Source organism: Carassius gibelio, chromosome A21 (assembly GCF_023724105.1).
Source record: "Carassius gibelio isolate Cgi1373 ecotype wild population from Czech Republic chromosome A21, carGib1.2-hapl.c, whole genome shotgun sequence".
Classification (NCBI taxonomy): domain Eukaryota; kingdom Metazoa; phylum Chordata; class Actinopteri; order Cypriniformes; family Cyprinidae; genus Carassius; species Carassius gibelio.
Genome location: NC_068391.1, coordinates 13,292,394 through 13,305,930, shown reverse-complemented (window position 1 = coordinate 13,305,930; position 13,537 = coordinate 13,292,394). Strand labels below are relative to the sequence as shown.

Below are 13,537 nucleotides of genomic sequence, written 5' to 3'. Positions count from 1 at the left end.
ACTGTACATCTAGAGCACGTAATTAAAATATGATCTTCAAAATATTTAAGTATCTTTTTTTGTATTTTTATAAATGTAAAAGTTTTCATTTCAATTTAAATATATTGCATATTGTTTATTACAACAAATGTTGTTCAAATTTTTTTTTTATGTTAGATAAATATCCTAAGTTACCACATTAAGCTTCTAAATACTGTTTGAAAAATCTTTTTTGTTTTGTTCTATTTTCCATGGACCCCAGTTTGAAAACCCCTCCCATAAGATATAAGAAAAAAATATATATATTTATTTAATTACATCATTTGCAAATTGTATTTAATAGTGCAAATCGAATGTCCTTTACGTTAGTTTTAAATGTCTGCTTCTGTACTCTTCCCAGTTTGTTCCCAGTTCTCCAAAGGAGTCTACGCCATCATCGGCCTTTATGACAGGAAGACCATGAACATGCTGATGTCATTCTGTGGCGCTCTACATGTGTGCTTCGTCACGCCCAGCTTCCCCATCAATACCAACAACCAGTTTGTGATCCAGCTGAGACCTGAGCTCCAGGATGCTCTGATCGCCCTTGTCGAGCACTACAAGTGGACCAAGTTCGTCTACATGTACAGCTCCGACTCAGGTTGGCTCTTTATCCTGCTAACGTGCAGTTTCAAAAGTGCAATGATGGAAACTAAATTAATGAGTAGTTCTACAATGATTTTTTCAGGGTGCGTTGAATATGTCATTCTTAGTTTTTTTCCTGCATCTGCATTGCCACTGGAGCTGCAGTTTTAATAAAATGTTGTAATACTCGGGGTAAGGTTACTCGGGATGCCATGAAGATGAACTGCAGCTAATTTAGTGATTTGTGATTTAGGAGCTTTAAAAGATATTGCTGGGAAAGTCGGAAAAACGTGATGATTTGATGTAATCCTATTGAGCTGCTTGGCTTATAATAGGGTTATACTTTGACATTTCCAATGCCTCGGGTGTAGTAATTTTACTGATGGCTCCTTGATTCCACAGGATTGTTCTGAAAATCTGTTTGAAGTTCACTGAAAGATCTTCATTTGTGATTTGAGTATGGATGAGCACTGGCTGTACTATGTAACTGTAGACACGTGTCTGGCTTTCCATCATATTTGCCATATCCAATCATTATCAGACTGTCACTAGAGAATAACTCCAAATCACTATTGCAATAATTTACGGATCCCATGACCAGAACAGAGCAAGGCAATTTGTGCCAATGTTGTGCACAGTATTTTCTGCACAAAAACTGTTCTAATTTGTTAACCACCCATAGTCCATTTTAACCAGGAGTTTTAAGTGTTGAGCCATACTTAATTAAAGTCATTGTCATTATTTTCAGTACAAACATGCTTCATTTCTATGTAAATAAAGCGAATTATTGATTGAACCCTATTCATAAAACTCAGCGCAGTAGAACTGTTCAGTCATGAAATCAATTTGTAGACCAATCCGTAAGACTAATTCACCATGGCTTCCCTTGGGAATTTCCTGAAGGGGTTTTAGAAAAGCAGTCTTCGATTTGTGAGTAAAATAAGGTCTGTGAATCAGGTTACTTGAAGTTGTCATGATTCTGGCTTCATGTCCCGACTTTTCTCTAGTCTTGAGGCAGGATCATGACAGACCCGTGTTTTGTGTACAAGCACATGGCCTTGTCTTTGGGCCATGTGCTTGTGTTGTCTCGTTCCCTTGCCCCGCCCCCCTTGTTATCCTAGTCTTGTCGTGATTGTCCTATCTGTGCCACCTGTCGTGTCTTAATTGTTCCCCTATTTAGATCTCCTAGTGTGCTCTGTCTTTCGTCGGTTCATTGTTCCACTTATGTGTTCCTACCTGTCAGCCTCCTGCGATATCGTGTCCTTGTAACCCCTCAAAGAAGTCGTTGTACTACCGTGAGTGTTTGTTAGTAGTTAGTGTTCAGAGTCTTTGTTTACCTTGTTTATTGTGTTTTGTAGAGTTATTTAGTGTCTACCCTAGTCCTTGTTTTCCCCCTCGTGGGTTTTGTTTTCCCCTTTTTGTATAATAAATCTTGTGTTCAGTACATCCTGTCTGCATCTGAGTTCGTCCCAAACCCATCCTCATAACAGAAGTGACTTTAATGTTTTGTTCTACAACATAAATTATACATGGTCGGACCACAATTGTGAATTCTGAAGCCTCTTTATTAAGACTACATCAGTTATCAATTCATTATAACTCATCATCATTTCACAAGTGTAAAGTCACAACTCTGTGGTAGTTGTATGGGTTGCGACAGTTTCCAATTAGGGCTCCCGTGGCACTAGATATTTTCTACATGATTATCATGGCCAAAATAATTAATGATAACAATATTATTGCAATATCTGTAGAAATTTTGAGAGTCAATCATGAATCACACTCAAAATTGAAGTGTATGGAGACAGACAGAGAGAGAGTTCATAACCATAAGTGTACAAAGGCTTACAAAAAGAGCATACTGTCGATCGGCACTTCTTGGAGACTGGGTTTTCGAAGACTTCATCTTTTTTATGGAATCCAGAAAACATCCACATCGGGTGACCTTTTTTGGGTGCAGGTACAGTGTCCTGCTTTTGTCTGTCGTCCCCTCCAGCATGATTTTGTGTGGCAGCATTAGCTACACATACAGTCATTTTACTGTATATTAGCTACACTTATTTCCCTCTTAATGTAAAACCACTAATCTAAAAACCTAAATGAAGTTCCCAAGGGAAACCGTGGCAAGAAAATGCTAATTCTCTTCCCAGTTTTAAGACTACAAACTGAACAGCTCTGTTTGTCTGGTAAAATAAACTTCACATCATTACCCCTCACGGAAAGCAGTTGGTAAACAGAACTTCATTTAAAAGAGGTTTCACAAGTTCACCTTGCAGATAATAAAGCGAGAAGAATAGTATGTGTATTTGTCATACTGTCCGAGGAGAGGGCTTGATTATCTACGCGTTCTCCTCCTGAAATTTGTTAATAAAACATCACATCTGTGTAGATTTACTACTGATTATAGCAGGATTTACTCATTTAATAATGGAGAAGATCATCATAACCATATATCCAGATGCGTGGTATAGTCGAGCATTTTAAAGAGCTGATTCAGGTGTTGAAATCAGTCAGGACTGCAGTGGTGGAGAGAGACTGCACAATGATATACAGATATTGTAGCAGCATTTTTGCTGTTACCTGATTTGCATTATTCCTTTAGCGAATCGGTGCTTAAACAACACAGAGAGCATGTGCAAATAACAAATAACAGCACTGTCAACAGGCACAGTTCATTGTGAATTCCCCACCATGTTACAAAGTATTGAATTTGTCTACACCCCACTCTTGATTATACAAAATTAAGGGAAATTAAAACCTGAATCAAGAAACACACATTATTGTTTCACTTATCATGCAGATGTGTGCCAGTGCTGAACTAGGAACACAAGGTCACTGAGTGTTTCATCTACAAACAAATACAACAACTACCTCTGCTCTCCTGTTGCCTGGATACAAGAGTACTCAGCTTCTAGGTTATTTTAAACCTTTTAAGTAACTGTTTATGCATACGAGTGTTTGTGTGAAATGTTTGTCATGTCATGTAGCACATTATACTTGGGGTGCACGATAAATATCGGCTGATAATTATTGTGCATCTCTCAGTTAAAGGAACACTCTGACTTTTGGGGACTTTAGCTTATTCACAGTATCCTCCAGAGTTAGATAAGTCCATACATACCTTTTTCATTTCTGTGCGTTCTGTAAATGTTATTTGACGCACCCACCGCTAGCCTAGCTTAACACAAAGACTGGATGTAAATGGATACTGTTAGCATAGTAATCCCAATAAGTGACAAAATAATGCAAACATTTTCCTATTTAAATGTTGTGATCTGTAAAGTCACAGCGTGTACAAATAACAAGGCTATATGAGACAGAGCCCATTTTTAACCGTATAAATATTGGGAACGATATTCTCACTAGGCGTAGGAGCACATTATAATGTCTGAGTGTCATATGTTAATATGCAGTTTTCGTACTGTGTATTATAATGTTGTTATGACTAAATTCACTCATTTTAGTTTTTAGTGATTTATTTTTCACATTTTTCATTTATTGGTTTATGTATTTTACAGCGATAATTTAATTACCATGCTGCATTTTTTATATCAAGGCAATGTGTCATGTTAGAAATAGTCCAACCTTTCAACAAGCTTTAGAATGCATCAAATCCTTAATAGCAACCTGTCCTCCAACCAATACGCTTATATAGGTCGTTTGTCCAAATCCCTGAAATACGACCCATCAGAGCGTATACTACAATTGCGCCCCTATCGGCAAAAGGTCATTTTCATATTAATGTTTTAAATGTCAAAACGTGTGTTTTGATTGCTAATGACTTTATACGTCAATTCATGACGACAGACGCAACACGATACTGTCATTATTTTTACGCACGCTTGAGGGCGCCTAACTTTAAAACGTAAATATAGGTCATAATAAATGCTTGCACAAACGACCTATATGGTCGTTTTTTGTTGGAGGAAAGGTTCCCTAATAGAGGTGTTATGGTGTTCTCTACTACCATGCAAAACTACTCCTACAATTACCTGGTCTCACGCTAATTTTTAATGAGACATTTTTCAGGTACTCAGAGATGACATCTTAAAGCCACTGCAGATGGCACAAGCATCATCTGTGGAGCTTGCAGCAGTTTAGTGATCACAACCCCCAAATCTGTCCTTGCCAGCTCACACAGATGTTTACCAAGCAGAAGCATGATGAGCCAGCCGCATGTGGGCTATCTCCTCAAAGACCCAGATAATAGAGTTAGGGCCTGTAAACACACAGCCAACTTTGTTAAAGGCGGTGAGGAAATTTGTTCCTGTGTGTGCAATATTTTGAGAAGCGCGGCAAAAGTGGGTGATAACAAGCCAATTCTGCTCTTCCAAGACAATCCCTACACTTTTTTGCTTCCCTTTTCGTGCTAGGCAACACTAACACACTGTCCATATCTCCCTACGTCTTATCTGCGGGTTAGTGCTGCTTGATGGAAGATAAAGCTGGTTTGCTCTGTGGCACGAGACTATTTTACAGCTGCCGAGACACAGGCGTCAGGAGAGGGTAGAGCGTTGGTGTGGCCAAGGCTGTAGAGACGTCTCGAAAGGCTATCTGACAAAGTCTTTTAATGAATGCCAGTGAATGCATTGGCTAACTCACCGTTCTTTCAATGACAAACCTTGTTCTGGCTTCTGTTGTGTAATAATCCAAGTACTTATTCCATAATTAGCAAATCTCCTTTTAATCTTGTATTTTACAGAGAGATGTGAAATGAAAGCCTTTCAGATGATGGCTCATATTGAAAGCAGGGATAAAAGAGTGCAGGTACTATGCAAATTATGCAGAATTATACAAAATTTCACCCTAGTGACAAAAGTTTCAGTGTATATCCTGCAGAAAGCAGTATTTATGTGGACAACTGAACCCAAGAGTCACTTTGTACACTACAATCCAGATTATAGTCTTGTTTTTAGTTAATGATATGCATTGTTAACGTATTATGCTAATAGTATGCAGTGGGCCAAGATCACTGTCTATTTTTGTAATCTATCTATCTGCTCATCTCTAGATATAGTTGAATCTCTGCCAAAAGCAAAGACCTTTTTTGTCTCGTTTGGAAAAAAATCATGCAAGAGCTTCGCAAAAGACATGGTGTTTACAAAAATGGACAAATTTTGATACATTTTTTGAAAGTGAAGCAAAACAAATCCTGTTTTTCTAACACCAAGCTTCCCTCTAAGAGACTAGGCCATAATGCATGAGCAACTGTGATGACAGCACCAATTACGATCCAAATCCACGTCTGATAGTGCAACCGAGCATTCACAACAAATGCAAATTATTTAAATACTAAAATTAGCTTATTAATGTTGTCTCTGATAAATTTATTTGAGTGTATGTCGCTTTCCTGACCCATTTAAATGTGCCAGCTAGTTTGCACTGAAACATCTCACTTGCTTAACTTTGCATGGCCTAATTTTCCACCAAATCTGTAGTCAGGCTTTATCAGGAGGTTGGTGGTTTGTATTTTTGTACATTTGTGCTGCTCGCAAACACTGATATGTGTGTTATTATTTGTGTCAGTATTGATCTAGCTTTGGCTTTAAAGGCACTTGCCTCTGGTTAAATTGGAGATTTGATGTCTTTGAAGTTGAAAGTCTCCTCTCTGCAGAATGCATCGTTCATATTGACCAGTAAGCTTATCGTAACTGAGCATAAGCCAACACTGATCGCTGTATTAAAGCGTCATAATTTGATTTTTCAAAATGCACAGGCTTTGATCCTGTTCCTCTGGGTAAAGGCTGACAGGGAATTTACCTAATTTAGTCAGCATGACTAAATGAGATTGTCTTTTGAAGTTGGGAAGTTCTGCATGACCACCCAGATCTCCTTTTAAACACAGTTTAGCATTTCTAATTAACTTTTATTTAAACTACTTATTTATTATAATATTTTTTCTTTGAGTAATAATTAATAAAGTATTATTTACTTTTTACTTGATGCTTAAGCTATTTATGTTCACATAAATGTAAACTTATTAAAAAGTGAAATAAACATATTTAAATCCAACATGAATGCAAAAACTTGTCTGAAAGCTTACATTTACATTCACTGCATGAAAAGGTGTGTTTCCGGACTGTTGACGTCAGCATATAAACACATAAATGGATAGTTTCTGTCAGTTTCTGTCTATGCTCTGGCGTTTCTGATTTCTGGGCACTGTCAGAAACGGACTATTCTGTGTGTGGAAATGTTTACTCACTCACTGGTAAATCCACATACATCCCTGTGCATGACAATAGTCCCAGCAAAATCCAGGCAGTTAAATCTCTTTAAACCGACACCCGTGTCTCAGTTAACATGCATAAATTACTGTATACTTAATGTTTTAAATCCTATGGGCCTTCTATACAAAAATGCATCATATGCACTTATAATAACTGTAAACGAAGCCACAAACACAACAAGGCAACAGCAAAACACAATTTTTATTTTTCAGCAAATGCAAGACTGCAAACATTTAACAGGATTGCAAATATTAATAAACAAACTCAAGAGGACTACAACATCATTTAGATGGAGAAAAATATTTTCAATATTTGCAAACACAGACACTTCAAGTAAATCATTAAACTAAAATTCAGAAAAATCCTTCAAGTCCTGCAAATTCTTTGGTTTTCCAACATCTTCTGAATATTTGGCTCCATCCGACAATGACTAATAATTTTGAGATCTATCTTTTCACTCTGAGGAAAAATTAAGAACTCATACACAACTATTATAAAAGGTGAAAACATTGTACACTGATGCTCCAGAAGCAAACAATACATTAAGAGTTGGGAGTGAACATTTTGAACAGGATAAGTAAATTTTTCTTGTTTTGTTTAAAGATAATATCTGTTCATTCATGGCAATAGATCTGGCTTTTGTTCACACAGCGCTCGTTCCGGGACTGAACCCGGCAATGTTACTAGGTCCTCGACCCAGGATCAGTCCCGGAATCAATCCCGGGACATGTTTGCTTTCACACAGAAGGCGACCCGGCAATGTTCCGGCAATTTGCCGGGTCCAGCGTGCAGTGTGAAAGGGGCTTTAGAGGGTCAAAAAAAGATGGAACAGATGGCTAAAGACTGAGATGGGCAGGTCATTCCACCAGGAGGGAACAGTTAATGAAAAAGTCAGTGAAAGTAATTTTGTGCCTCTTTGAGATGGTACAATAATGTGTCGTTCACTTGGAGAATGCAAGCTTCTTGAGGGCACACAACTCTGAAGTAATGAATTTAGGTAAAGGGGTGCAGAGCTAGTGGTGGTTTTGTAGGTAAACATTAATGCCTTGAATTTTATTTTTTAAGCTTGATACGTGTAACAATCTGAAAGACTTTTATTTGTCATTGACTTAGCTAAGGTAACAGTCAAATAAATAGAGGAATTTGATTAATTACATTCAATTAGTCAATAGATCATAAGAGGCTGGGAAATCACTCACCTTAAAATACAGATGCTACTGTGGAGCGAATCATCTTTCATTAAACTAATTATATCACTGCGTCTGCTACACAGGAAACAAGCTGTCATTGTTGGAAGATAGTTCCTGTTTGAAGAACAATCAGCCGTTCTTTCTTTTATTAGTTTCTCTCCATATGCGAGAAACCATCACATGACCAAACCACATGCAGGTAACCAGAAAAAGTCAAATGATCTGAAACGATGCGTGCTTAGTCATACATTGTGTCTCTGCATTGTGTCTCTGCAAATTCACAGCAAGCCATCCATATGCTGGCCATTAATATCACATTATTTAATTTCCTCTAAGAAAATCATAGCCATACAGTTCATACAATTGCCGGTAGTGGCTTTTGATCAACCAGATTACAAAAGGCAGTTTCTCAACGTGTGTTTCTGTTTTCTTTGAAAAGATAATAAGCACTAGAGGAAAAAAAAATCTGAGAATATATAAGAGGACGCTGAGAATCAGACGTAAGCTAGCTAGATGTAACAAAAGAGCACTGTTTAGTGAGAAAATAAATGTTGCATATCCAAATATTTTATTTAACCATGATTGCTCAAGGTTTTTCTAAAATCTGCCCAGACTAAACAACTTCAAATGCGTCTTAACTTGTCCTCCTTACAAAAACACCCAGCATTTTCCCTAAGCTGAGAAAAGAGGCTTCTAAGTGATATGAAAGCAGATGTTGATTAGAGCTGGAGCAGAACAGTGGAGACCCCCTGCTAAATGTGGAAACAGAGCTGCTCCTCCGGAATATGTGACTCAACAGAGCATGTGGGTTTTTTTTCCAAATCAAGACTTTACTTCCCAGGATGTTACAGTACATCACTAAAGTGATATTCACAGAGTTGCATCACTGTCTTAAAATACTGATGTTTTGAAGAGGTACAGATGCTTCAACATATTGTGCTAAAACATATGTGTATCCATGCAAGCGGCTGCCTATTATGAATATTCAGTTAAAGCCACATGAGTCTTCTTACTGGGACTTTTTTTTTTACTTATTGAAGGTCTGACGGTGTTGCAAAAGATCTTGGACACAGCTGCTGAAAAGACCTGGCAGGTGACATCCATAAACTTTGACACTCTGACAGAGGTGGCGTTCTTGAAAACCATCCAAGATCTGGATGTGAAGAAGGAGTACAGGGTCATTCTGGACTGTGAGCTGGAGAGACTCAACTCCATCTTAAACTTGGTAAATGCTTCATACGTTACTATTATCAAGAACATGTTTCATTTTTTATATCATGTGTATAGTGCATGTATTTTACTGTGCAGACCCATAACCAGGTGGTTGGCCCAGACGAAATTTTCTGTATGGGATTTTTGATCAAAAGGGTGGAAATCTGTGGAGTTTTATTTGGTCTTTACTGTAGCAAAACACTTAGTTATTTTTTAACATAAGAAAAACCTACAAAAATTTATACCTCAATTAATAATGTATTGCTTCGGCAGTATCCCCAATGAATTTCTTAATTTCTAGAAGGATTCCAAGTATTGCCAAGTATGGTCAAAGGCCTGCAATTATATTTCACAATTCGCAGTGTATACTCTTAACTTAATGGCTCTGGGACATCTGACATAATTTTAAGAAATGTTATGTTGACTTCATTATTGGACATTACATGTCTTATTGGATTGCAGATCATTTTTCAGTACACTTTAAAGTTATGCCATGTCTTTCCCATCTGAGGATTGAGAAACAATGAATTCCTCCTTCAGGCACACCAAGGCAATTACTTTTCTCGCCATTCACCATCCAGACAAGATCTCAAAGAAACAGTGCCAAACCCAATGATCAGAAATCAGCATCCGATACAGTTAACCCTGACAGTGTGCTTCCAGAAGCCCGCTGCTGTTCACAGGTGTTAATGCGGTCTTCATGCACATGTAGTCATTAAGTCCTATAATTGGACTTCCTATGGTGACATATGCCAAATCCTTCTTTCCTCCCTTCAATCTCATTTAGTTCCGACTTATCCTTCTGATCATAGATATTCTACACTCAATGAGCTTGGGAGGGACAGCAATTAAGTCCTGAATGATGGGACCTATTCATCGCTATTTAGAGAGCCAGGCTAAAAATTATACTTTAACTGGCATCAAAGGAAAGAGGCCTGCCATTAGTTGACAGCAAGAGAGAGGGTAGTGCTTTAATGCTGTTTAATGTGTTGTATTTGTCTTTCAGATTGCGGCACAAAAAAAGAACTTGAAGAACTACCATTTCATACTAGCAAACCTGGTAAGTGAAGAATCCTGTATCCTTCAGTCCTCTTTGGTCTGCATGAATGAACTATGAGCCTTGAGGCTACTTATGATGTATTGTCGGTTAACCTCTTGAACATTGACTGGAATCGCAAGGGAGCGCTCAGACGAATTGATGGTGGTGTTTTACATTGCATGGCTACTTTTTCTCCGTTTTTTCTGTGTGACTGGGGAGTGTGCATGCTTTTAAATGTTACACACAATGCAGACAGATTGCAGATTACCCCCTGAGCTGACAGAATTAGCATTTGTACCCTTTCTCGAAGGGTATGAGATCCTTTTATTTTTGCATCGAAAATAAATTCATCTTATGATATGATTTTTTTTTCACTATATTACCATACTTTTCAGATCTTTCCTAGATTGTATATGGAAGTTTGGAATGTTTTATTAATATTTGATTAGATTTAGATTTTCTATTTCTAGTTTGAATTGTTCAGGATGGTTGAAATATTTAGGGGCTGGCAATGCATTAAGGAGTTCAGGGAGTAACAAAATAATGGTTGCTCAGAAAACATAATTGGCCAACCGAAGAAGCTGAAGAGACCTAATTTCTCATTATGAATCTCATTATGATTATATTTATGTTTTTATTATGTCATTTCCATTTTCACTCAATGGCTATACTTGTCAGACCTTCCCTGTGGCACTTAGGTCAGGACTATGGTAGTTTATTATGTTTTATTAATATTTATTTGAATATTTGTATTACTTTATTTATTTTTTTAAATATAATTTCAGAATGGTTTTAATATCTTAATATTACAAAATAATAGTTGTTCATAAAGCCAACTAAATAAACTGTAAAGCAGAACTCGTGAACTGTGACTTCACAGGAAAGCATTGTAAATATATGCAATTGGGTTCTTTGATGGGTAAAAAGAAAATCCTCCAAACAAGACAAGTACTGTACTTAATCCAATTCAGTGATGAAGAGAAAAGATGTCATCCCATAACCAACTATGATGAAAGCAGCAGGGATGCAACACTTTGCACTATAGAGTCCCCTGGGTTCATCGCCACAGGGGTTGGTCACCCAGATGAGCAACATACCCATAAACACAGAGACAGTACAATTAGCTGTTATCACACAGTGATATTTACCCAGCATGCATATCTATGTATGTCTATGCATGCGACTGTATCATTACCTCTATTGATACCCATGATGTAACCACATTATATTCATAACCATTACTGTGCAATTAAACCTTGTTTCGAATGGGTTTTTTCTAAGATCTAGCAAGACTAAGAATATTTAATTATTTCTACATTATGTGTTCTGACTCTAATGACTTTATTCTGGTTTATATTGTGTTCTGTTTGACTGAAAAATATTTTCTGTTCAATTTAATTTATTGCTTCAATAAAAAAAAGTGTAATTGATTTTTAACTCATTTTATTACTCTGAAATCTAACACAATTCTGTGTATCAAGGCAGACTCCAAAGATGAATGAATATTGGGATATTGATGTGTTTGCCTTCAGGGATTTCTGGATCTTAATCTCACAGAGTTCAGGAACGGCGGTGCCAATGTGACAGGCTTCCAGCTCATGAACTACACAAACCCTACTGTCAGCAGGACAATACAGCACTGGCTGGAGTTTGACAGTAAAGACTTGAAAAGTCCCAAAAGGAGGCTCAAGGTAAAGCAAGGTCTTAGTCATAAAAATATGATTTTAAATGCTCTCATGATGGACTTAAAAAGGTGTGTGCCCTGCTGAAAAGACCTTGAATTTCCATTTTGATCCTGCATGGGTAATGCGTTTAAGAGGTTAAGATAGTTTGTGAAAATTAAATCTGGCTACTTAAACTAACAAGAAACACATCAATGTATACCGGTGACCCTCTATGTCGGACTTTTCAGCAGGGCATGTGAAAGCCTAAGGTTGTGAATAAATCCTTTTATCCTTTTCCCCTTACTTTACATTTGGAACATAATAGTACACTGGAGCGCTTACATATGACGGGGTGACTGTCATGGCCACTGCCTTCCAGAACCTGAGAAAGCAGCACATTGATATATCTCGCAGGGGGAACGCAGGAGAGTGTCTGGCTAACCCTCCTGCACCCTGGGGCCAAGGCATTGACATTCAGAGAGCCCTACAGCAGGTAACCAGACACTTTTTTTTTACACCAAAAGAGTACTGGTTCTCATGGCAAAGCTGGTATTTCGTCGGAAAGAACGGCAAACCTCAGAACTGGCCTGTATTTTTACTGACTATATAACAAACAGAACATCAGGTTCTTCTTAACATCCAAAGTAATTTGATTCAGCCTTATTATGCAATCACAATTTTTTTTACTTTGATCCATTATCTGATTAAATTCTCAGCAATCGCTTATAGATGTTGATTGTATATACATTCATTTCAGACAAACAGAAAACAGCCTCTGTGCAGCGCTACATACATATTAACAGGATGCTGATCAATTGAATAGGCTTTGTGACTTCTTATTGGGCTTTTTTTTTCTGGTTCAAGACTTAAAAGTTTCAGGGGCTGATGCAGAGCCAATTTTACCATTGGCTTTTCAGCTTTTAAAAATCCCATTATTTCATGCAAAATTAGGCCTTCACAATTTAGGGAAAAAGGCTAATTGCAAGGAGCCCTTTAAGCATCTCTTTGTTGACCACAGCTGTTTTATAAATGAGCCTCTCATTATAAATTTGGGAACATGGTTGGAACATGTTGCATTTCCTAATTCATGTTATGAGGGTCCTAAATGCAGAGATGAATTTGTGTGGAGCAGCATTTAATGCTGCTTTGAGACACTGAAAACACAGGATCATGAGCTGCTTGTGTGTAAAGGAACACTGTGATGCACTTAGGACATGTTGCATATATTTGTTTGATTAAAAAGCAGCCATTGTGATAATCACAGTAAGCCATGGTGATTTCTGTTTTATTTTGATTGATCGAAAGTATCATTTGGCTTCCTGTACAAAAATGCAAATCAGGTTTCACACCTAGTGAAGTTCTGTGTCGATGATGAAGATGAAATTATGAACAATCCAATTATGTGTGATTGTCTCTGTAGGTGCAATTTGAAGGGCTTACAGGACATATTCAGTTTAATGAAAAAGGACATCGGACCAACTTTACTGTCAGCGTGATGGAACTTGGCCCAAACGGACCCAAGAAAGTAAATCGACACACATATGCACACATATGGCGTCCACACTTACCATCCCATACCAGTAATCATACATTCTGACT

General features: G+C 37.5%; 1 protein-coding gene across 4 annotated transcripts in view; it reads left to right on the top strand.

The window, feature by feature from the left end:
• Positions 1–13,537, top strand: part of LOC127941683 (glutamate receptor 1-like) — a 52,978-nt gene that overhangs the window by 11,623 nt on the left and 27,818 nt on the right. For all 4 annotated transcript variants that reach the window (XR_008149133.1, XM_052537030.1, XM_052537029.1 and 1 more), the window contains 6 exons: positions 380–619; positions 9,064–9,248; positions 10,242–10,295; positions 11,807–11,965; positions 12,264–12,431; positions 13,359–13,463. Coding sequence is in view for 3 of the 4 variants with exons in the window: in XM_052537030.1 (XP_052392990.1) it covers positions 380–619; positions 9,064–9,248; positions 10,242–10,295; positions 11,807–11,965; positions 12,264–12,431; positions 13,359–13,463 (911 nt within the window). In the remaining variant the exon portion in view is untranslated. The remainder of the gene's footprint in view (positions 1–379; positions 620–9,063; positions 9,249–10,241; positions 10,296–11,806; positions 11,966–12,263; positions 12,432–13,358; positions 13,464–13,537) is intronic.